The following is a 25,250-nucleotide window of genomic DNA, read 5'->3' as shown; positions in this document are numbered from 1 at the left end:
TTAAAGAAGAGACAACACACACTTCTCTCATATTCATTTCTTTATTTATATATATTTATTATTTCTCTCAGTTTGTTTGGAATTCTGTTTTTAACCATTGCTGTTGCACTTTAGTATTTTACCAAAAACATAAAGCCAAAAGAGAAGAAATAAACAAAAGGATCTAGAAAGGAAGATGATGAGGATGAGTTATCATCTGCTCTTCATCAACACAAACCTGTCTCACTCCACATCACATGACAGTTATTTGTTTGGTCAGACTGAAGACAAACGATGAAGTGACGACAGAAATCATTGAATCTCGTCGTGTGGTTACTGCAGAAACCGTTCAAACGACATCGAGCGAATCATTTCTGCCTTAAACTGAGAAATATGACGATCATAATGAAATGAAGGTCTCTCTCTCTCTGCCGCCTCATTTGGATAAAACATTAATATGACATCAGAACAAAAACAAAATAGCAAAATGATCAAATATACAAAAGCTTTAGCAACATCCACAGAAACATAACTAATAAAGCTTCGTAACAGAAATGCAGCTCTTTATAAAGCAAAATTATTTTCAGTATTTTCATATTGTTTTCAAGTAAAAATATCTAAATATCCTTTGCACAAGATACACTTGTCTGATATTGAGACTTGTTTTCAGATAATATCTTGAATTGTCCACTTCTCTAAAGAAAAATAAAATATATTTTCTGAAAACATTTCACAATTTTGCTTCAAAGGATTTAAAGACTCTTTTACAGGAAAAAAATAAAATACTGATTAAGAAAATGACTGTGCAGCTTCTGTCAAACGACCCACAATGCATCTGTCATTGACATCAGAGAGAGAGATAAATGGATGGAATGGAGGAGGTTGAACAGGAAACGGAGGAAAAGCAAAAGAATAAGTCACAAAAACTGAAAGTGCAAAATTCCCTTTTGTGTGGAAACAAACGCAGCTGTTCTCTTGTTGCAACATAGAACTGTTTTTATAATAATCATCATTCTTTTAATAATGTCATAACCATAAAATGTCTTTTACAGAAATCATAACTCCTACAGAACATTAGCCATAAAAATGCATTTAAAATAAAAAGGTGAAGAGAAAGAAGAGCGCGAATAAGAGTCAGCCGTCCTGTGACATCAGGGTCCTCGGCGTGGCAGCGGTCCGCACTGACGTCACGTCAAATACTTTGGGTTTGTGGCGTTTGGTAATGACGTCTCTTTGTGTGTGTGTGTTTGTGTGTTTACGTAAGACTCTGTGTATGCCTTGTACATCGGAGTGCACCGAGAGCGCTGCTATGGCAACGATAAGAGGGGGTGTTGGGGTGGGGGAGGGGTGGATGATTATTGGCCGGCAGCAGACGGGCGGCACTCGCCAGATCCAATCAAAGAAAACCTCAACGTAATGACAGCCAATGGGGTTGAAGAGGAAGCTGAGTGCTCCGCCCCTGACCACGCGCCACACCCACTGCCCCCCCGACAGACAAATGATGGATTTGGCATGACAGCACAACAGACGAATATGAGCTTTATACAGCAAATACACCCCTGAGAGAGAGAGAGAGAGAGAGAGAAAACATATGAAATATTATTGTTAGACAAAACTGTTCTAAAGGTCCGTTCACACCAAGAATCAACCTCAAAAATATTCACACTGAACCTGTTGAAAAATGTGTGGTCTCTATGATGCTGTGCAGTGATATACGTCATAGCTGTTACTATAGCATGTATTTTAGAACACTGACCAATCAGCATCCAATGATGTAATTTGAGTTTTTAATGGCAACCTGAGTGTGTGTGTGCAGCTTTAAGATAACAAACATACAGTGGCAAGAAAAAGTATGTGACCCCTTTGGAATTAGCTGGTTTTCTGCATTAATTGGTCATAAAATGTGATCTCATCTTCATCAAAGTTACAAGTATAGACAAACACAATGTGCTTAATTTAACAACACACAACAGTTATAATCTTTCATGTGTTTATTGAACACATCCTATTAAACATTCACAGTGCTGCTGTTTCCTTCGTGATGTCCTGCCATGGACACCATACCTGTTTAATGTTTTCCGTATAGTAGACTCGTGAACAGAGATGTTAACCAGTTCCAGTGATTCCTTCAAGTCTTTATCTGTCACTCTAGGGTTCTTTTTTACCTCATTGAGCATTCTGCAGTGTTCCCTTTGAGTCATCTTGGCTGGACGGCCACTTCTAGTGAGAGTACCTATAGTACTAAATCATCTCCATTTATAGACAGTTTGTCTAACTGTGGACAGATGAATATCTAAACTCTTCCAGATAACTTTGTAACCCTTTCCAGCTTTATGCAAAGCAACAATTCTTGATTGTAACTCTTTTTTGCGATGGTCCACGTCAGCAGATGAATAGCAAACTCAAAATGTTTGAGTGCTTTTTATAAGTCAAAGTAGCTCTAACACACACCTCCAATCTCGTTTCATTAATTAGATGCCAGGTTTGCCAACTCCTGACTCAGATTAGATTTTATTGACGTTATTAGCCAAGGGGTTCACATACTTTTTCCACAGCACTGTGAATGTTTAATGGGATGTGTTCAATAAACACATGAAAGATTATAACTGTTGTGTGTTGTTAAATTAAGCACATTGTGTTTGTCTATACTTGTGACTTTAATGAAGATGAGATCACATTTATTCCAAAGGGTTCACATACTTTTTCTTGCCACTGTATGTTTGTTCTCTTAAAGCCGCACACACACTTGTATTTCTTCAACATTGGGCACATGTCACAGGGGTTGATTTATTTTATATAAACATTTTCTTTTTGTGATATTGTCTTATTTTAAACTAAATTGGAAACTTTTTATCAGGTTATATTTATTTTTGGTATTTTTCAAATGTATTTTATGTCTAGATTTGACTGTTTTAGTCTTCAAACACAGACTTTCAATATTAAACTATGAAAATACATTTAAAAATACTAATTATTACATGTTTAAAACTATGAACATCTAAATAAAAGTGAAATAAACAAACCATTTCAATATTTACTGTGTGAAAATGATTTCTATCAAAAATCACGACTGTCCCACAGCTGTGGCATCATTTCCAGCACTGAATTCTATTAAACACAATACAGAATTTGAGATGTGCTGGAAATGGAAATGAATGACATAAATCTCCTGTGATGTATGAACACACACTGTTGGGCATTGTTAGTAGACTAATTAAATCAACTAGTGAGAGTCTGAACAAATGTTTTAACCAGACTTCACTTTCTAAAAGTCCAAAGTGCCTGAAGTTGAAGAAACAACCTTATATTTTCTTAAACTCATTCCCATTTTATGAGCAATATGCTTTTAATTTCACTTATTTCCACTCATTTGATCATGTCTGAAACGGCGTTCTGAACATGTGACCCAACATTTTATTGGCCAGTCTATATGAACGCAGTGAACCCCTGCACTCTGACCCCAGCTTAGCTGGGATATGTGAAAAAAAAATAATTTCACTGTATATGTGCAAATGCATAATGTGTGATGAAATTAATTAATCTAATTAATCTGAAGGTGTGGTTCTTGGTACACACACTGCTGTATATACACACGTGTGTGTGTGTGTGTGTGTGTGTGTACCTGTGTTTGTTAGACTCCGGCCTGCTCCACACTGTATTGCAGCTCAGGCGTCTTGTAGCTTAGCAACATGTCACTGGTGCAGGACGACGCGTAACACGACGCAGAGTGAAGCTCCGCCTCCACATCACATGCTACACACAAAAGACAAACATCATGAGCCATGTGTGTTCTCTCTCTCATGTGTGAGTTTTCATCATCACATCAGCATTAGCAGCTTTAGCAACTTGTACGTTGTCTGTTTGTCAATATCGTTATGCAGGAGTAAACAGGTCTCAACAATAAGGGCTTTTTCTGCTGGTCTGGTCCGGCCAGTAGTAGTTTAACCCTTTAAGCTTGGCTGTTCGGAAGCTTGACCAACACAAAATAGGTTTCGTTTGAAAGTTTAGAAGCTCTACTTTCCAATGCATGTAGACATTATGACCAAAACTGAACGAGTGCTTTGAAATTTGCAGATAAATCAGAAGTGTTCCGTTTTGATAATTTATTAAAAAAAAATTGAACTGTACATATTATTGCAATCAGTAAAAACATCAAACTGATCAAATAGTCATGTGTCATATGTTGTTAGAAAGCTCTCAAAGAGTAAAATACAACCAGCCTATTTGTTTTACTCACAGACAAAAATATAGTGAGTAATAGTTTATGTTGGTGTTGCTTATGTGCTGCATTTTTGCTTATAACTTCACGACACAAACCGAACATAAAATATCACATTACTTAGAGGAGGTGATTATCTTTCAAACGAGTCCACACACAAGATAATCAGATGCATAGATCATTAGATAATCCACATGAAGCACAATGTTACATATGACCACCAGGAGATGGCGCCAAATACATGACACAGACTCAATGATGACTCAAATGACACAGAATGAAACTCATTCTGTGAAATCTCATTACTAAAATCATGTCTGCATGCTATGCAAACCTTTAGTCATTGTTGTGTTTGCATGTGTAATTAGTTCTTATGTACAATTATTATGTTTTATTTGTTTGGAGACGTTTTTGGACACTATGATAAATTATATTTGTAATGTTATAACTTTTGATTGCTTTGTTGTATCAACACAAATTTTTTCTCAGATACAGTTGACATGATTGGGAACAAAACAAAAGCAGTTTTTCAGCGCCACCTTATTTCTCTCTGACCCCAGCTTAGCTGGGATATGTGAAAAAAAGAATTTCACTGTATATGTGCAAATGTATAATGTGTGATAAATAAATATAATTAATTAAAAAAAAATAATTTACACCCAGAGATATATAATGTCAAATCAGAAAAAAAGTACATTTGTGGCTTAATTTTTTCCCCAGCATTTTCTTAGGCTGACAGTCTCAGAATGTATCATAATCTATATCATATTTAACTTTAACAAATGACACCAAACACTTGATATTTTTTGTTTTTTTTGTCGAGTTACAAGCCCTCAATTTTGGGTATGCCACTGAAACAGGAAATCTTTAAAAACACCTTCAGAGCTTAAAGTGTTACATTTCTACTTAACACACAACAATTACATTTTTTGTTACATATATTTTTGTCACAAGTGTTTTATTACTTTTAATTTAACATTGTTTTCTTTCTATATTTGAAAAAATTACTACTAACAATTATTTATTAGATTTATAATTTGTAATTATAGCTTGAAATTATACTCTAACATAATGCTCTAATGTTGTTTTTTATAACACAATGAAAACGTATGGCATGAAACCTGTAGCTGCTTTTCCACCAGAGAGCTGAACGGTTCTGTGTGCGGTCAATAACGGTTCCAGAAGCATTTCCACTTTAGCACGGTATGATTAAACCACACAAACCGTGAAAATTATTTTATACACTTTTGCTGCAAAATCATGGCATACTGTGCAAAACATTACGGATTCGTTTGATGCTATCAAGACTATCACTATGTCATTTGTGCTATTTTAATGAAAACTCGTCTATGTTAGCCAGCTAGGTAACGTTACCTTGGAGACATTTCAAAACAACAATAAAAACATCACACAAAAACAAATGTTTTCAAAAGTTTGCAAGGCATAAAACACATGTGCATAATCGACAAATGTAAGACATCATGACAACACAACACTGAGTTTTACACACCTGGCCCCTCCCTCTGCTGCAACAGCTGGCTTCCTGTCAAAGATGATTGGCTGAGGATGTCTGACATGCGGGCGGAGCTAAGTGCCTTCCCAGCCAATAAGCTCATTCCAGACATAGGCTCCGCCTGCTCCTACAGGAGAAAGAGGTCAAGAGATCAACAGTAAAGGCCAAAGTACTGGTTCTGCTATTGCACCTGGCATTGACTAGTAAAAGAGCATCACAAAGCAGTCTTAGTGCACATGCGTCAAACACGTCCGTATAGACTCACGGTCAAAGGAACATGCTTTAGAAGACTGAACGCTACACTGTGTGCGAGACTGAAAAGCACGTGGAAAAACTACGTAACCTACTAAGTAATACTAAGTAGCATTGAAACAGCAGAACACACACACAGACGTACGTAAGCATCGTCACAGGTTTGGATGGTGTGATGTCGTTGTAATGATCCTCGCGGTCTGTATGCGTCGTTCTGCGCCGCTCGTGAGCCGTAACCGTTATGATCGCCCTCCATCACCCTACAGTCTGCTGCATCAGCACATGAATCTGAGACACAAATGAGATCACATTGAAAGAAACATTTCAACCAAAGATGAAAATCAGGTCATTATTTACTCACCCTCTTGTCGTTCCAAACCTGCATGACTTTAGGGTAACAGTTTAATAATCGGTTCTGGGTGTGTTTCTCACATTAAGCTATGGTATGACATGAGAAGACTTGAAATATAACACACGAGTCTATTATGACACTTTTATGGTGCTTTTGTCCTTTTTTGAGTTTGATCACCTCTGCCAAAATCAGAAATTTCCATTTTATTAAAAATGTGGTTGTAAAAAATGCCCCCCCCCCCACAAGCAATATCAGATATATTTCTTAATATTCTAGTATTCTAGACACTGGCTCCTGGTCATTGTATGTTAAAGAGTTGGTAAACATTCAGCCAAAAACATCTTTTTTGTTCCGCAGAAGTCAGTCATACAGGTATGAAACAACATGAGGGTGAGTTAATGATGACAATTTTCATTTTTGTCCAAACCATTCCTTTAAAACCAGCCTTAAAGTGAGTTGAGTGTTTCAAGTGTGTTTACCTCTGGCTGTTGTAGCACTGCGAATGTAGGCGTGTCTATGTGTGGGGGAGGAGTAAGGGGGCGTGCTGCCGTGGGGCGGAGCCAGCAGCTCATGTCCTTCTGCACAGGGGGCGGCAGCTTTGGCCAGCAGCCCCTCATGATAGGCCGGAATCTCGTCCTCTTCCATGCTCTCAGAGTGAGGGAGGGGCTGGGCGGGGCACTCGGGTGGGGTCCTGATTTGGAGAAGGTGATGGTAGTGCTGCATGGGCGGGGCTTGCGGAGGGGCAGGCTCTAAGCTGTCGGCGGCTCGTCCCAGTTGCTGCATTAACAGCATCTCTCCGTAGTCCTGCGGATTTGTAGGCGTTGCGACGGGCGGCGGGCGCGGACTCTGCCGTTTGAGCAGCGCGGCGAGATCTTGCGGTGGCAGTCGCAGGTCGTGTCCTGTGAGGGAGTGACGGGGCGACAGGAGGCCCTGTAGTGTGGGCGTGACGTGCTGTTGCGCGGGGCGGTACTCCAGTGGTGTGGGCGACAGCAGAGCTTGTTGCAGCGCTGACGGACTGCCGTAACCGACGCCGCCCTGATACCCCTCCAGTCCTGGCACCTTCAGAGACGCACCCTGCAGGTAAGGGTTATAAGTGCCTATGACTCCGCCCACACCGGAAGGAGCATGCGCCCCCTCGCCGAACAGATGTGGGTTAAACTGCTCATACGTGGAGGAACAGTGGAATCGACTCAAACTGCGACTGGAACGGAACCAAACACAACTGTGAGAACATTCTACTTCCTGTCAACGTGAAACTCTCTAATGCACAAACTACAGTATCAAACATGAGTTTTAAGAAAGTCAACATGAAACGGCAAACTCATTTAACTTCCGTAATGACATTTCAGAGTGAAACAGGAAATTCAGGGAGAGATAAAAGGCGTGACTTCATTTTATCCATTAGTATTTGATTGGATGGCGTAAAGTGGGCGCGTCATACAAGAATGGAGTCTGAAGGTCTTAGAAAAAACCCTAAACAAACTATGTAGAATATTTGTCAAGCCAACATAAAATATTCATTCAGAATAAGACCAGGAACCTGTATTAAGAAAGTAAAGAGTCAATTTTGATTTCATGTTGACTTTAAAATACAGTAACAAAACTACAAACACAAGTGAATATTACACTCAATTTAACAATCAACGTTATGCTAATCTAGGAACAGCACTGTAAGATCAAATCATAACCATTAATACATATCAGTAGTGTGACTACTCAACATCCTGTTTCATATTCACTGGAGGGAATTACGGATTAAGCGCACCACAAAGTCGTAATTACGAGAAGGAAACCAGATTTTCTTTGAGCCCCAAATTTCCAGGGTGCGTCAATTAAAGAATCATGGCAGAAGCATTATGGTATTGGTTAGGGAGTAGAGGTCGACCGATTTTGCCGATACAGATAACTAAGGTGGTGGAAAAGGCCGATAACCGATTAATCGGCCGATAGTTTTTAAAATCGATTCATAGAATATTACAACATTTTCTTAGTCGGCACAGACATACAGGCCAGAGTCTAAAATGAATAAAATCCCAGATTTAGTTTATTATTCAACCAAAATCCCAATAATAGAAGAATGGGTGCATAACATGGGACCTTTAACACTAAACAAGCCTGAAACACACTGGGGACTCTTATTTTGAAATGACGTAGACTTGGCTCTGTTACAGTGCTCTATATTTAATATTAACCAAATTAAGCTTTTTATAGCCTAGATATTATTATTATTCACAATATATGAAGTTATATGTGCTGATGAGGGATGTTTCCATATAGTCACATTCTTCTTTGCATGCCCTCGCTTCAATTTAAAAAAACATAATCATCAGAGGAACACGGAGGAATAAAACAATTATCTGCAAATATTGGCATAGATCTGGCAATAACCGATAGTTCCATAAAACAGCTATCGGCAACAATTAACTGTTAAAACCGATATCGGTCTAACACTATTTGGGATACACCGATATATTGGCTGCTGATATGTATCATCCAATTATTGACCAAATTAAAACCATTGTTGGTTATTAGCATGAAAACACTGATATGAAAAAACTATGGTTTATTTATAATTAATTAGTAACAAACTTTGTAAAATACACAATTCAGAAATAATAATCCTAAGAACATGTCATATTTAAATTGTAGTCTCTTGTTTTCACATTAAGGCAGAAAAAACGCCATAAATGGACGTGACAGTTGTGAAAGCGGCACTTATCTACAGGCTACCTGATGAGGGGAAACCATCCAAAATACTTTGAAACCAGCAGACTTTGACTTCTGAGATATTTGTATGATATCCATTAATGCTGCATGATTGATTGAATTAAGACTGAAATCTCAACATGGCTTTATGCGATTTCTAAACCATAAAAGGCTGCGTTTCTGCATTCAGCGCTTCAGTCAGCTGTGTGAGCAAGCGGCGCCCTCTAGCGGTTTGTACGACAATTACTTATCCCTCATACTACTATAATACATGATTTAAAGGGTGTTTTGCTCCTTTGGTTAAAACTTTTTATTTTTCCATGATGTGGTTGACATTTCCATGGAACTGCTCAACACATGCATAGTGTGAATGTGTTTGTAAAATGTGAATTCTGTTGTTTAGAACTGCAGAAACAGAAGTGCAGAATTGTTTCAGAAGTAAAAAAAATAACACTTTTTCAGATCAATCATGTTTTCATATTTACTTATTTTTTTGTATCTTTTTATCTTCTATTTATCTTCCATTCTGCCCCCAATTTGGAATGCCCAATTCCCAATGTGCTCTAAGTCCTCGTGGTGGCGTAGTGACTCACCTCAGTCCGGGTGGTGGAGGACGACTCTCAGTTGCCTCCACATCCGAGACCGTCAATCCGCACATCTTATCACATGGCTTGTTGAGCGCGTTACCGCAGAGACATAGTGCGTGTGGAGGCTTTACGCTATTCTCCGCGGCATCCACGCACAACTCACCACACGCTCCACCGAGAGCGAGAACCACATTATAGCGACCACGAGGAGGTTACCCCATGTGACTCTACCCTCCCTAGCAACCGGGCCAATTTGGTTGCTTAGGAGACCTGGCTGGAGTCACTCAGCACACCCTGGATTCAAACTCACGACTCCAGGTGTGATAGTCAGCGTCAATACTCACTGAGCTACCCAGACCCCCCCGCGCCCCCAATTCTGCCTCTCTTTAAATGTTGGCCTGTCATGTGTTCAACAAATCCAACCCATGTTCAAAGGAAATTATTTATTGTTAGAACAGTAAAAAAGGTTTTGTCCCTCTGTGTATGTTTTAAAAGCACAATTCTGATGATCTGATGACAAAATAATGTAAGTGGCAAAATATCGGTATCATTAATTTTTAGTTAAAAATCGGTATTGGACAAAAATGTTCATATCGGTGCATCCCTAGTATTGGTAATAATTTGGTTTTACTTGTACAGTTTAGTTTGTGTGATTTTATGTACTGTAAGTGAAGAATAACGATAAAGCTTGCCAGAAAATTAGACTAATTTGACTGATTTATGATGCAACAGGCTTGTGCAACAAAACTGCCTTTCCCATCATTACATGTGGCTGCACGAGAATGTTAAAATAGATAGATAACACATCTATTACACACCTAATGCACAGCTTTGCTCTTCATTTTATTGCACTGGTGCATAACAAGCTTCAAGTCTTTGTCAGAATGTGAAAAAGAGAGAAAAGGAAAATGGCAAAAAGGGGACATTATATCGAACTAAAATTACTGGAAGACATCACTCACGAACTCATAAGAACGGAGGAGGACTTGAATGCAGCAATAATCAGACGATCCAGATATAATCCAGTGTAATCTCACCCTCAATCCAGTAAATATGAACACACATCTACTGCACTGCTAACACTGTTCACGAGCACATCTCAAGTACCTCAAACGCAGCGGTCAATCGCCCGTCTACTGATATAACACCATCTGAGAGCATCACTCAATATTTACACACATTAGTTCCAAAACAATCAAGTCATAAAAGGAATAGAGTCATTCAAATAATCTTTTAAGAGCACTAATACATGTTAAACTGCATTTAATATGCACAAAAGTAACTTAAAATAGTTTTAGCCCTAAAGAAATGAATAGTACTTTTAACAGATGTGTTTAACGTCCACTCACATGAGACGAAGACTCGTTATATCAGCAGCCTAATACAAGCGGTTTAATTTTAATTGTCAATGATCAGTTGTGGAATAAATGAATCTTGGGTGACATATACACCTGTGAATAGAGTATTTCTACAATGACATCATTCACTGAAACCTTTTACACAGATCCAGTCCAAGACCACTGTGACAAAAAATACATCAAATTAATATAAAAACAGCACAATATGTAAACATTGGTTTCCAACAACAATTAATTTGACAAAGTAAAACAATAATGAATGAAACAAACGCAGATGCAGTTGATGAGAACAACATGATGTTAACCGAAGAGACTGTAAAGGATGTGGGTGTTTCTGGAGTGCTCGCGGTCACCTGTGAGTTTCGGCGTTATCGGCGCTCAACTGTTTACCCAGAACTCTGTGACACGGCGTCGCTAAGAAACCCTGTCGCCCGGCTCCGCCCCCGAGCTCCACCTCCTGCACCTGAATGGTCACCTGCTGCTGCTGCGGGAGGGTCTGAGCTAATGCGCGGGTGGAGCCGGGCGGCGGCTGCTGATTGGGCAGCGCCATGCGGGGGAGGCTGGTGGGCGGAGGGCTGGCACTAGGAGACTGATAGAGGGCGGAGCCATGCTGAAACTGCACCGCAGACGGACCACCTGTGGGAGAAGTTTAACCGTCATAATAATGATTGACACCACCCTCTGATTCAAGCCACACCTCCTGATTAAACCAGACTGACCATGTGCTTGCATCATCCCCTGACTCCCCGGAGGAGGACTCTGATTGGCTGTTCTGAAGAGATGATTGTTGGGATGTGAAGGAGGAGGACTGGAGGGCTGAATGCGCAACCTGAGAGAGAGACAGATGGAGTCAGAACGACAAAGATGCAGATCTGACAGTGTGTGAGTGAGTGCATGTGTGTGTGTGTGTGTGTGTGTGTGTAATTCACCTCTGTAGCTGGTATGTCAGGTGACTGCTGGGCTGGTTTTCTCCATGTCCCAAAGACAGGGCCTGCAAACACACAAATCAATACAATGACATCCATTTTTTTGTTTTTGTAAGTTTCAAGCACTTTAAGAAACAGAAAGACTAAAGCTCTATGTTCCTCTGTGTCAGCATTTGTATTATTTATATACTGTAGTCTTGTGTCTTTATACATTTTGTTTACCACTTTTTGGGTTCATCTTGGTATGAACACCTGGTATAACATCCTGTCTTGTAGTATTATTGCAAATTAACATTACTACTACTACTAATAATAATTAACTACATTAAATCTAATTAAAGAACAAAAACAATTTTAAATATACTATAACAACCAGATGCTGTTATTTTTCTGAAGACTTGACAGTTATTTAATGATAAATGTAATCAAAATATAAACTAATAAAACTCGAAAACACATTTTATATAACCGAATCGAAATATAGTGATAAATAGCAGCAATTAACTAATTATTTTGCTTCAAAGAGAAGGCAAAGTCCCTTTAAGGCTGATCAGGGTTCAAGTGAATCAGTGAATCATTTGTGTGAACTACTTCATTTACATGAACTGTCTGAAAGAACCGACTCACTAAAATGAATCAGAGTTCCCAAAGCTAAATATAAGGGAATCATTCAGTATACCTGATTCATTTACATGAACTGTCTGAAAGAACCAATTCACTAAAATGAATCGGACTTCCCAACGCTAAATATAAAGGGAATCATTCAGTATAACCAATTCATTTAAATGAACTGTCTGAAAGAACCAATTCACTAAAATGAATCGGAGTTCACAACGCTAAATATAAGGGAATCATTCAGAATAACCGATTCATTTACATGAACTGTCTGAAAGAACCGACTCACTAAAATTAATCGGAGTTCACAATGCTAAATATAAAGGGAATCATTCAGTATACCTGATTCATTTACATGAACTGTCTGAAAGAACCAATTCACTAAAATGAATCGGAGTTCACAACGCTAAATATAAGGGAATCATTCAGTATAACCGATTCATTTACATGAACTGTCTGAAAAAACCGACTCACTAAAATTAATCGGAGTTCACAACGCTAAATATAAGGGAATCATTCAGAATAACCGATTCATTTACATGAACTGTCTGAAAGAACCGACTCACTAAAATGAATCGGAGTTCACAACGCTAAATATAAGGGAATCATTCAGTATAACCGATTCATTTACATGAACTGTCTGAAAGAACCAATTCACTGAAATGATTCAGTTTTCCCAGCACTACATGAGAGAGGACAGTTCAGGTGAGTGATTCATTACTCCCTTAACTACATTGCCATGTTCACAATATAATAAGACGAGGTGTTGTGACTCTACAGCACTACTCATTAAAAACTGATGCTTAACTACTGTCACACTTCTAAAAATTGGATTTAGTTAGTTACTCCCAAAAACTGTGTGTGCCTGTGTGTTTACTTTAGCGATACTTTCGAGATAAAACTGCCATAGGGACAAATTCAGCGAGCATAATCTGACACCTGTCCTTATGTGGAAAATGATTCATAAAACGTGTGTGACCTGTATTTGCTGGTGTAGTATCTGCTGTTCTTGCTGGTAAAGGATGTGTTGCTGTTGCGTGTGTTCCATCAGTCGCTCGTCCTGCGGAGCCGAGTACATCTTCCGAAGCTGTTCACACTCCTGAAAACACACACATATATGACACTGGAGGCACCGCATGTTCTCTAGTAGATGTGAGGTGTTGTTCCCTGAACAGTGTCATATAGACTCGTGTGTCAGTACCTGTTTGAGCTGTCTGATGAGGCTGTTGTTCTCCAGCTGAGTTTTGAATGCTTGTATAGTCGCAGCTCCATCAGAGAATCGTCTGACAGGAGAGAAACGCTCCATCGGCAGGTGAAGAGTGTTACAGTCTTTATATGATGACCTGAGACACACACACACACACACACACACACACAGAAGCACTTGCTCTTAATAATCAAACATGATCAGGTGTGTCTTGGGGTCAGGATTATGAGAGCTTTGAGTTTTAGACAACACAAATCTACAGAATGAGTCGGTCACTCTACAGTGTCGTCGACGGAAATCTCGACAACATTTGTTCAAGATTACATTTGAATAACATGTCAAATCAGCAATCAAAATCAAATCTGATGAGGTCATACATTTGGCTTCTTTGATTCAAATCACACTAACGATGTATTTCTTCACGTGCTCTAACATTTCATATAAACATCAGCACAACATTTAAAAAAAGATCCATGACAGATTAGATGGTTTCTTACTTGACGGTCATGTGATCTGAACAGACGTCACATCACAACATCACACATGAGGTGAAACATCAGTAATGAGCTCCCAACACGCAGTTTAATCAGGCATCTGAATTCTTTATTTTCGGTGTGTTTCACAAGCATGACGTGAGTTGAAATAAAGTTTGAAGTTGCAAGAGGAAGTGACTGATGCCGCTGCAGGGAGAACTTCCTGTTGCTCTCCACACTGGGCATTGAACAGAGGTCAAAGGTCACACTCTCAGAGGTCAGCAGTGTTTATTTCTGTGACTGGTGTTGAATGAAACACACATCCTGTAGTGTGTCCGGGAGCAGGTGGCGCTGTGACATGCTGCACTTCCTCTGAAATGCTCTTAAGAATAATCCTAAACTTTCACTTAAGTGTAAAATAATTCTTGGCAAAACGCAGGACTTAAAGGGAAGCTTTTTTTTAAAGCAAATTTCAGCAAAAGTTTACACCTGATGACACTCAAGTGTTGTGAAATCAGGACTACAGTGATGTTTACCCCACATTCCACCACTGAAAACATTATCTTGTGGAGGTGACTGCCACGACTAAACCAGACGTGACCAGACAACACGATAATATCGGTTCACATGTGGAAAGATGATGTAAAGGACAGTAATACATCTCTATCTTTCTCCTATTAAATATTTTGAATTATCATATCATCATTCTAATCTAATGCATCACGATTAAATAGGGCTGGGCGATATATCAAATATTCACAATATAATCGAGATGATTTGGCTGACGATATAAAATTAAGTAATATCACGCTGATTTGAATGTGCTTTTTATTTTGCCATTAAGTTTTATAAAGAGCACATCAGTAGACTAATTTCACGATCCTTCTGGACAGCACAATTAATCAAAATAACACCAAAATGGCAATATGGTCATATGTGATAATAAAATTGCAATGGGCTGCGATAAAAGACAGATAAACATGTCTGTGCATTTCAGAACGGGTGACGGGCTGTTCTGTGCACACGCGGGACTCATGCGTGTTTAAAGCACTATTAGACCAGATCACATACTGAATGTTCAAGCATTCGCACAGTTCCAAACTTTAGTAACCGCTACAAATTATTATACAAATCTACAAAGGTGGCACAGTATAACAGAAAGGGAGTGGACAACAGCGCTTCACCAGCTGCAGAACATTAAAGGTGCTGTAAGTGATTTCAGCTGTTCTACTTCCACGAGACTGAACTGTTGGATTAGCCACGCCCCCTCTTTCCAAAACCCCGCCCTCCAAAGATACCAAATGATCTTTATTGAGACTGACAGTAAAACAGCGCCCTCATCTGACAACTGTTATGAACAACATGGCATAAAAATGGCATTAAGCCTCAATAATTCTCTGCAGCTACAATACTGTGAGAATCACAAGATGATTGACAGGCAGAAAGTGTCAGAGACTCTTTATAACTTTCAGGGAGCAGGAACATTTTTTGCAAACCTTTCCATTAAAAAAAATCACTAACAGCATCTTTAATTGTATTCTACACGCAGCACTTTCAGTGTCAAAATAAAAGCTCCATGTGAAGTAAATAGGAAAGAAATATATCACTTTTAAATAAAACAAATCTAATCCTCAAAATAATAATAATAATTCAGTATTATAATAATTAACTTGATTGGGTCGCACAGTAATAATTTAGTATTATAAAATATTCAACCGGATTTTTTTTTAAGAAGTGTAGTTTTTGCACACCGTGTTCATTTACAAAAAATGTTTTAGTAAAAATATATGAAGGTAAATAATGCTTTTAAAATATAAATCTAAAAGTGCATTTCAATGACAGTGATTCAATCTAATTTCCCCTTGTGTTCATTTAGTGCTAAACTGTAGGGAAACATGCCTTTTTATTTTTAAACAGATTTTTATTTAATGCCTTTAAAATACTGAATCTACTTGGGCTACAATGACTGTTTGCATTAAAAAAACAAACAAAAAAAAAGCACTTTTGAGCCATTTCAGAGCATATACATTAATTATATTGAATATCGTCAATAGGCTGAAAAATATCGAGATATAATTTTTGAAGCTGTATCGCCCCGACCTACTGTGAATTATCAATTGCTACAATTGCATCGGTAACTGAAAACTTCTGCGTTTAAAATAAAAAAAGAAAAAAGAATGCTGCATCCAGGCCACTAGGTGTCAGTGGATGTCCAGGACGATTTGCATACAGAATTACTGAGTGAAATTGAAATTTGTTAATCTTAAAAATAGGCTAAACAACAACAAAAAAAAGTAGAAAGGTGTAGACTTAAAATCTTTAAAAGCTATTTCTAAAAGTGAAATTAGTATTGGAGATTTAGTTTTGATAAGACTATCTAGTTTTGATTAAAAAGTGTAGAACATTCTGGTCATTCAACCAACATTTTTCCCATTCACAGAATTATAGGGGATGGTTAATTGATCAATTACATAAAGGGTAATAATACATAGGCCTAATAATATATACATTTATATATATTTTTGTTTGATAATTGAATACAGATAATGCTGCTAACGTAATTTAATAGACTAATACAGGGCTAATGTTAGTGTTCCAATAAAGCACACTGAATCGTTATATATATATATATATATTAGTTTTATTAAGTTATTTTTCATTTAATTAATTTTCTGCACTAAGGTTTGTGAACATTAAAAGCATTCTGAAATAACTTTACACTGAAGCGGTAGTTAGCCACAAATTTTGCCACGGAGCAACATGGAGCGGGGTTTCTCTTATCAGTGAGCAAGAATTAACCACACGGAGCGGAGCGATTATAGAAATTGTTGCCGCTCCACTCACATACTCTGGTTAGATGAAAATTAGTTCATTAGAGACCACACACTCTTTAAAAACTGTGAATTTAAATGCACAATCCAGAAATAAGAACAGGGTAATGTAGAAGAGTTGGCACTCCAAAGAAAATGTAATATTTAATTTCTATTTGGTCATTTTCACATTAATAAGGAAAAACCATCCAAAATGTTTTGAAACCTGCAGACTTTGACCTCTGAGACATCGTTATGGTATCCATTAAGGCTGCATGATTGATTAAGAATGAAATCATGATATGGTCTTGCGCAAGGCTGTGTTTTAACAGTGTTCATTCAGCACTTCAGTCAGTGATGTGTGAGCGAGCGGCGCCCTCTAGCGGTGTGTGCGCGGAACATGATGAGCAGCAATATTAGATAATGTTTAACATATTACAATTCAAATCGTCATGCCTCGTCTTGCCGGACATCAAAAGATGCATTTGATAAGTCAAAGCTTCCTTCATAGCTGAATGTCAAACCATACTTTCCTCACAAGTGCAGGTGTATTTCTAATTATCTCCAGGTTGGACTCAGTAATACAGGGCTGATGAACGCTGGTGTCTGTTCTGTGTTTCCTGTAGCGCTTCACAGTTGATTTAAAGATGGCATTACATGACTTAATATTGTTAATGATGTGACGGTTAATCCCGACTCAGAGGCATTAAACTCTCTCAAAGACACTTTACGGAGGACAGCAGAGTAGGCGCATTAATACAGAACCGTAATTAAACTGACTGGAACTACTTGTGCATTAACGGATTTATGTACGTAGATATAATTTGGGGACGTCCTCAAGTGGAAAAATTATTCGAAAATAGATTACTATTTTTTTTTATTCTATAATTGCAAAATGTTTTCATTTAGGGTCTGGGTTAAGGCCAAAATATACTTCAAGCAAGTACGCAAAAGCGAGCGTTGTACATACATTACGTGTGCTCTTGCGTTGCTCTGGCGGTTAAAAACCTCAGACCACAAGAGGGCAATATATTTTTTAGGCGTGACCATGGAACCGGTGCTACATCCGAAACCAGGAAATTGCTGCCTCTGGAGATATACGGAGGCAGGATGAAAATAAGGTGCTTTTTAAACTGTCCGGAGACCAGTTTCCATAAGAGCTGTCAGTTAAGCCATTAACTGATTAGGCAGTAAGGTAGCTGCCCATGTTTTCGGATGCAGCCCGGATGTGGTAGACGAGTCGATAATTGAGGAGTTGAGAGAGACACGGAGATAAAACAAGTTTGTTTGAATGGACTGGGGACAAAAAGTTGCTGCGTTGTGTTATGAATTGAGCACTGACACATTTCACAACGACGTGTGAAATCGAGCTTGCGTAGCAAGGTGTGCCTGCGTTCACATACTTGCTTAGAGTATGTTTGGGCTTCTAGTCTGTAGTCATTATAATTAGCTTGAAACAACAGAAGTCTAGGGTACATCCTCATTTAAATGGCTGTGTGTGTGTGTGTGTGTGTGTGTGTGCCTCACCGGCAGTGCTGCTCGGGGCTCCAGCCCCTCTGTCGTGCTCTCTGTGTGTCTGCCGAGAGCTCGCTGTGGCCGGAAACAGCGCCGTGAGTCGTGTGTCGCTTCGAACTGTTCGCCAGATACCTGGACCACAGGAAGCAGCACGGATCAGCGCTCTGATTGGCTGCCTCTAAAGGGTCACTCATCCAATCACAGAATCAAAACGCTTTTGCTCGTTGGTTTTGCCGATTGTTTTGCAAAGCAATAAGACAAAAGCAAAGCCACAGGAGGGAGATTGCCGAGAGAGAAGTCAGAGGTCACTTTAGGGAGTTTGGGAAAGTTTAAAGTTTGTTTAGAAATGTAGATGACTGCTTTATGAGACAGACAGACAGAAACAGAGAGAGAGAGACAGCTCAAAGCAGCACTGCGCTCTTTAGTGAGTCCCACCGCCCCAGCACACACACACACACACACACACACACACACACACACACACACACACACACACACACACACACACACACACACACCTCGCACCTCTGCACTGCTTCAGGATCAGGCTCCGTGTCAGACCCCTCTTCATCCACTGGAGCCACTGCTGGAATCGGATGCTGAAATACAGAGACAGAGTGAGAACTCACTTATATTTATACATTTAGCAAGATGCTTCTATCCAAATCCACTTACACATGAGAGTGGACCCTTTTATAATACTTCCAGATTTGGAACGTGGAAGTAAATCTATAGCAGGTAAACTTCTATAGTATTTTTAGAATTATGTTGTATAACACAAAGAATAATGTTATAAATAAACACTAAATAATAATAATAAATAAAAGATAATATAAAAAAATGTGTGCAGCTAAATAAGGCGGAAACACAATCACAGTCTGTGAAAAGAGTGTTAAAACCCTTATGATGTGCTCCGATCATTTTGACTTTTTCTTACATTGTTTTTTTTTTATTTCTTTTTTTAACTTGATCCATTTGGAATAAAATTCCTTGACTTTGTTCACATGTGGTATCTGAAAACACACCAAGAAGATTGACCATTTTCTTTACATTTCTTCGGTTTTATTTCACTTTGTTACACTTGTTGTGTTCCCGGTCAGAAATAACCGGCCATTGAAAATGAATGGATTAGACTACAAAATACAGAAATATTAAGTGTTCAGGAGCATCACAATCCTTTAGATGAGCACATATGTGGATGTGTGTTTGCACACATGTCCTCGTACATGTGCACGCACACACACGCACGCACACACACGCACGCACACACACGCACGCACACGCACGCACGCACACGCACGCACACACGCACACGCACGCACACACGCACACGCACGCACACGCACACGCACACACGCACACGCACACGCACACACGCACACGCACACGCACACGCACACGCACACACGCACACACGCACACGCACGCGCACACACACACGCACACACACACACGCACACACACACACACACACACACGCACACGCACACACACACACACACACACACGCACACACACGCACACACGCACACACACACACGCACACACACACACGCACACACACACACGCACACAAGCCGCTTTTCCACTATCGGGCCAGTATGAGCCGGGCCAATAGCCTTGGACCTCGAGCCGCAAGACCAAAATCGATCTGCGTTCCCACCATCAGGCCAATAACTCTGCAGCTTTGCCCAAAAACCTGCCCTTAATACGCCGCTGCGGTGCCAACATCACACACCCCGGCCATTTCACAAGCAAGAGGTAAACTCAAGCTGAGGTATCATGTTATCTAGAATATCGAGTTTATATTGAATGTAAAGAGCAAAATAAGTTAGCACTGACAACTCACCGATTGTAACTGCCACGGTGTCCCGAGTGGTCTCTCCACTAACAGCGGGACGATGTCCCAGCACACCATCTATGAAAGTTCACCGAATCATGGAATGTAATTTCTTTGGGCACTGATTTGTCCATTGGCTGTTTTAACGGATTTGTACTGTGCCTGCATTTTTTTTGCTCCTCCGAACCTGTACCGCTGTGCGCTGGATACACAACCTGGAAAGTTTGGCGAAACTCCGCCTTTGACATTGACCCCGCCTCAATCCCCGGTTGGTCTTGTTTGGCCCAAGGGTAATCGTGGACCAAAGGCCACTGGCCCCGAGAAAGCCCCGAAGAGCCACAATGAACCCCGGAAGTGACAGTGAGAATGCTATTGGCCCTGGCACGCACTAGCACGCCCTCATTTGGCCCGATAGTTGAAACATGACTACTGTGTGTTGAGCGGCCTTTTGTGCATCGTCTTTCCATGCACAGTCTTTGAGGAATATTTCAAGAACTTATATTATGTTGTGTTTGGGCTCGTTTGAATCGGGATAGTCTGCTGTAAGTTACAATATGTCATTGTCTATGTTATATGTATGTTTCAGGAAGTAATAAGGAAAAACGTGACAAAGTCACTCCTGTTTATTATATTTGTGTGTGTCTGTGGGAATTTCATACACTAAAACTCACTACAGTTTGATCTCTGAGTGAAACACATTTAATCATTGCATTTTAATAATGGAGACCTTTCCAACGATATATAACACATGACTATTTAATCTTTTTATGTTTTTACAAACTCTGAATATAATTGTTGCGACAACAAATTTGCAAATTATGAAAACAAAACAATTCTTATTTGTCAGCATATTAAGTAAGTGGTTATTAATTTATTACATAATTATTATTATTTGTAATGTTTTCCCCCACTAGCTTGGTATGAGCTCAGTTCAATGAATCCTTCTATCAATAAATATATATATATTTTACAAAATATGTTGGAAAAAAGGAGTACAAAACCTGTCATAATTACTAAAAAAAGAAGTTGATAAAAAGATCTAATGCAATATCTTGTGTTAATATACGCAATATGAGAGATTTAGTGGGCCGGTCATTTTTGACCGGGAACACAAATTGTGTTAGCACAAAAGGATCACAAGGGTAAAGTTAAGATAAAACACAAACAGGACACACAAACTGCATCTATGTTTTATTAATTTTTGAAGTATTTGATTAGTTGGATAAAAACTGCAATTTTATTAAGAACAAAAGCCTGTTATTCCACATTTTACCATCAAATGCTCTCCTTCAAACAATATGTTTGACAGACAACCCCTTAAAAAACACACAAACAGGTAAGAGGAGGGATGTTCTGCTTAAGAGGGGTGTGGCATTAGGTAGGAGTTTAGAATGATGTGGGAGGAGTTTCAAATGAGGTGGGAGGGTTTTGTGCCATGGTTAGAAATCTTCTGGTGCATTTTTTTTTATTGATGGTCTTTTGTTTATGTAAGGCGTTTTTTGCATAAAATTCTTATTGTTTTCTGAATCTTTTCTTTCTGACTGTAGTTGTACTCACCGGACTGGTGACCAGTGGTGACTGACCACGAGGTCTCTTCAGCAGCTGCTGGGCGTGTAACTGAATGTTTGCTCCTCCATCAGATGCTCGACGACCCAGAGGACCCATTCCGTTCAACAGCTGAAGAGTCGGAGGCTGCAGAAGACACTGTTCCTACACACAGACACAGAGACACGCTTAACATTGATAGGGCTGGGAACAGAGCACTGGTTCTCATTCAGAAGTGTTTACATGTAAAAAACACCAGAACTGAATGATTTTCATGACTTTGGGTTCTGCAAGTCATTCACTTAGTCATATCCGACTCAAATGAACCAAGAAAAAAGGCTCTAGAGACTTAAATAATAGTGATTACTGGACGGTTGTTGATTTGACAATGTGCAGTTAAATTTAATTAAATCCAATTTCCAAATATTTCTTCCTCAAAAGTACTAAAAGACTCATAAACTGAAATGTAAAAGAACCAGAATTGTTAAAGAGGAATCAGAACGGGAACCTGAAGCATTACATTTCTATCTCTAGCTTAATTTTATGTACTTTAATTATGAACATTATAAGAGCAGTTACATTTTTATTTGGGTTTAATGGTGTCAGCGATGAAATCTAAATATGTGAAATGTAAACAGAAATTAAGTACAATGCAAGTGTGTATGTTGTACCTTATACTCCAGCTGCTGTGTGGGCTGCAGGTTGGGGGTTGGCATCAGATGCATCTGTGCCATGGTGGGTGCCAGTGCGGGGAATGGTGGCTGAGGGGCAACACGTGGAAAACCAGGGGTCAATTTCTGCAAATCCTCCTGAATCTCTGCCCTGAGAGAGAAACAAACACACACACACGACTTCAGCTGTGGCATGAAGTAGGAGGAGTTTGACATTTTGTATTAAAGTGAGGCAGGAGGAATTTAGCACTAGGTGGGAGTGGTTTATATTGAAAAGGAGGGTTGAGCATGAGGTAGGAGGGGTTTAGAGTGAGGTCTGATGGGTTTGACATAAGGTGGGCAGGGCTTTGGCATTGTGTGGGAGGGTTTAACATGAGGTGGGAGGAGTTTAGAGTGAGGTCAGAGGAGTTTGACAAGGTGGGCGTTGTTTTGGCAGAGTGGGAGGGTATAAGATGAGGTGGGAGGGGTTTAGAATGAGGTCAGAGGGGTTTGACATTAGGTGGGCAGGGCTTTGGCATTGAGTGGGAGCAGTTTAGAGTCAGGTCAGAGAGGTTTGACATTAAGTGGGCAGGGTTTAACATGAGGTAGGAGGGGTATAGAGTGAGGTCTACAGGGTTTAACATGAGGTGGGAGGGGTTTAGGGTGAGGTCAGAGGGATTTGACATTAGTTGGGTGGGATTAGCATTGAGTGGAAGGGTTTGACATTAGGTGGGAGGGGTCTAGAGTGTGGTATAAAGGGTTTTACATTAGGTGGGCGGGGTTTAGAGTGAGGTCTAAGGGGTTTGACATTAGGTGGGAGGGGGTGTTGAAAAGGAGGGTTGAGCATGAGGTGGGAGGAGTTTAGATTGAGGTCTATGGGGTTTGGCATTAGGTGGGAGGGGCATTGGCATTGTGTGGGAGGGGTTTAGAGTGTGTTCAAAGGATTTTGACATTAGGTGGGAGGGGCGTTGGCATTGTGTGGGAGGGGTTAGCATGAGGTGAGAGTAGGGCTGGGCGATATGGTTTCAGAATTTATATCTCCATATTTTTCAGCAAATTGACGATATTCTATATATTTCTCGATAATTATGCTTTTGCTCAGAAATAGCATGTTTGTTTTTTTTAATCAGAGGAACCATCATTTCATCTAAACAGCCAGTGTAGCCATGTAGAACTAATATTTCAAAGGTATTAAATAAAAATGTATTTAAAAATGATGAAGGCATGCTTCCCACAGTTTTTCACTTAAATTAACACAAGGGAGAGTAAATTGTAATAATTTTCATTGATTTGCACATTTATACTTATATTTGACATACAATCATATATGGAAGCTTAATAAAAATCTTATTTACCTTCATATATTTTTACTAAAACATTTTTGTTTGTGAATGAACAAGGTGTGCAAAAACTACTTCACTTATTTTTAAGAAACCAGATGAATATTGCATCGTACTAAATTATTACTGTGGAACCCAGTCATATTATTATTATTATATAATTCTGAATAATTTTTATTTTAAGGATAAGATTTGTTAAAAATAAATGAACATATTTCTGTCCTATTTACTTCACCCTAAACAGGTATTTTTTATTTTTACACTGCAAGTGCAGTCGTGTTTATTTCACCTTCACCAGGAGCATTTATTATGAAATGGAAAGGGCCATGTTCGTTTGACAGTTATGAGTTTCGCATCTTGTGAACAGTTGTCAAACTCTACTGTTCTGCGTTTGTAGATTTGTATAATAACTTTATAGCGGTTACTAATGTTTGGAATTGCTCGAATGCTTGAACCTGCAGTACTTCACAATGCAGGTGAATTACACTAAAAACACAAGACCCCGCACGTGCACACAGATCAGCAGGTCGCCGGTTCATTCTGAAGTGCACACAGACCATGTTTATCTGTCTTTAATCACAGCATTTGGCAGTTCAATAATCACATATGATCATATCTCCATTTTGATGTTATTTTTATTAATTATACAGCCGTGAATGATTGTGAAATTAGTCTCCTGATGCACTCTATGAAACTTAATGGCCAAATAAAAGGCTCATTAAAATCATTGTGATATTGTGATTGTTGAATTTTACATCGTCAGCAAAATCATTGCAATTATATCGTGGGTATTCGATGCATCGCCCAGCCCTAGGTGGGAGGGGTTTAGAGTGTGTTCATATGGTTTTGACATTAGGTGGGAGAGGCTTTGGCATTGTGGGAGGGGTTAAGAGTGTGTTCAAAGGGATTTGACATTAGGCGGGAGGAGCTTTGGCATTGTGGGAGGGTTTAACATGAGGTGGGAGGGGTTTAGTGTAGTCAAAGGGGCTTTGGAATTGTGTGGGAGGGTTTAACATGAGGTGGGAGGAGTTTAGAGTGTGTTCAAATGGTTTTGACATTAGGTGGGAGAGGCTTTGGCATTGTGGGAGGGTTTAACATGAGGTGGGAGGGGTTTAGTGTGGTCGAAGGGGCTTTGGAATTGTGTGGGAGGGTTTAACATGAAGGTTGGAGGGTATAAAGTGAGGCCTAAGGGATTTGACATCAGGTGGGTTGGGCTTTGGCATTTTGTGGGAGGGGCTTTGGCATTGTGAGAGGGTTTAACATGAGGTGGGAGGGGTTTAGGTGAGGTGGGAGAGGTTTTGGCATTGTGTGGGAGGGATTTAGAGTTCGGTCAAATGGGTTTGACATTAGGTGGGAGGGGCTT

At 39.4% G+C, this 25,250-nt stretch overlaps 1 protein-coding gene across 2 annotated transcripts in view; it reads right to left on the bottom strand.

Moving 5' to 3' along the window:
- Window positions 1–32: 32 nt before the first annotated feature.
- Window positions 33–25,250, bottom strand: part of LOC127421814 (serine/threonine-protein kinase SIK3 homolog) — a 58,663-nt gene continuing 33,445 nt past the window's right edge. The window contains exons 12-25 of one of the 2 annotated variants that reach the window (XM_051664949.1): window positions 22,569–22,719; window positions 21,910–22,062; window positions 19,038–19,111; window positions 18,525–18,644; window positions 13,709–13,850; window positions 13,487–13,606; window positions 11,896–11,957; window positions 11,686–11,795; window positions 11,320–11,602; window positions 6,795–7,516; window positions 6,109–6,251; window positions 5,709–5,832; window positions 3,602–3,732; window positions 33–1,538 (exon numbers count right to left, since the gene is read on the bottom strand). In XM_051664949.1, coding sequence (XP_051520909.1) covers window positions 3,611–3,732; window positions 5,709–5,832; window positions 6,109–6,251; window positions 6,795–7,516; window positions 11,320–11,602; window positions 11,686–11,795; window positions 11,896–11,957; window positions 13,487–13,606; window positions 13,709–13,850; window positions 18,525–18,644; window positions 19,038–19,111; window positions 21,910–22,062; window positions 22,569–22,719 — 2,326 coding nt within the window. In that variant the 3' untranslated portion in view covers window positions 33–1,538; window positions 3,602–3,610. Of the gene's footprint in view, window positions 1,539–3,601; window positions 3,733–5,708; window positions 5,839–6,108; window positions 6,252–6,794; window positions 7,517–11,319; window positions 11,603–11,685; window positions 11,796–11,895; window positions 11,958–13,486; window positions 13,607–13,708; window positions 13,851–18,524; window positions 18,645–19,037; window positions 19,112–21,909; window positions 22,063–22,568; window positions 22,720–25,250 lie in introns of both variants that reach the window. The other variant, XM_051664950.1, reaches the window with a different exon arrangement.

The sequence above is a fragment of the Myxocyprinus asiaticus genome, chromosome 31, assembly GCF_019703515.2.
Source record: "Myxocyprinus asiaticus isolate MX2 ecotype Aquarium Trade chromosome 31, UBuf_Myxa_2, whole genome shotgun sequence".
Taxonomy (NCBI): domain Eukaryota; kingdom Metazoa; phylum Chordata; class Actinopteri; order Cypriniformes; family Catostomidae; genus Myxocyprinus; species Myxocyprinus asiaticus.
The sequence above is the reverse complement of the archived record's forward strand: the minus strand, read 5'-3'. Positions and strand labels throughout refer to the sequence as shown.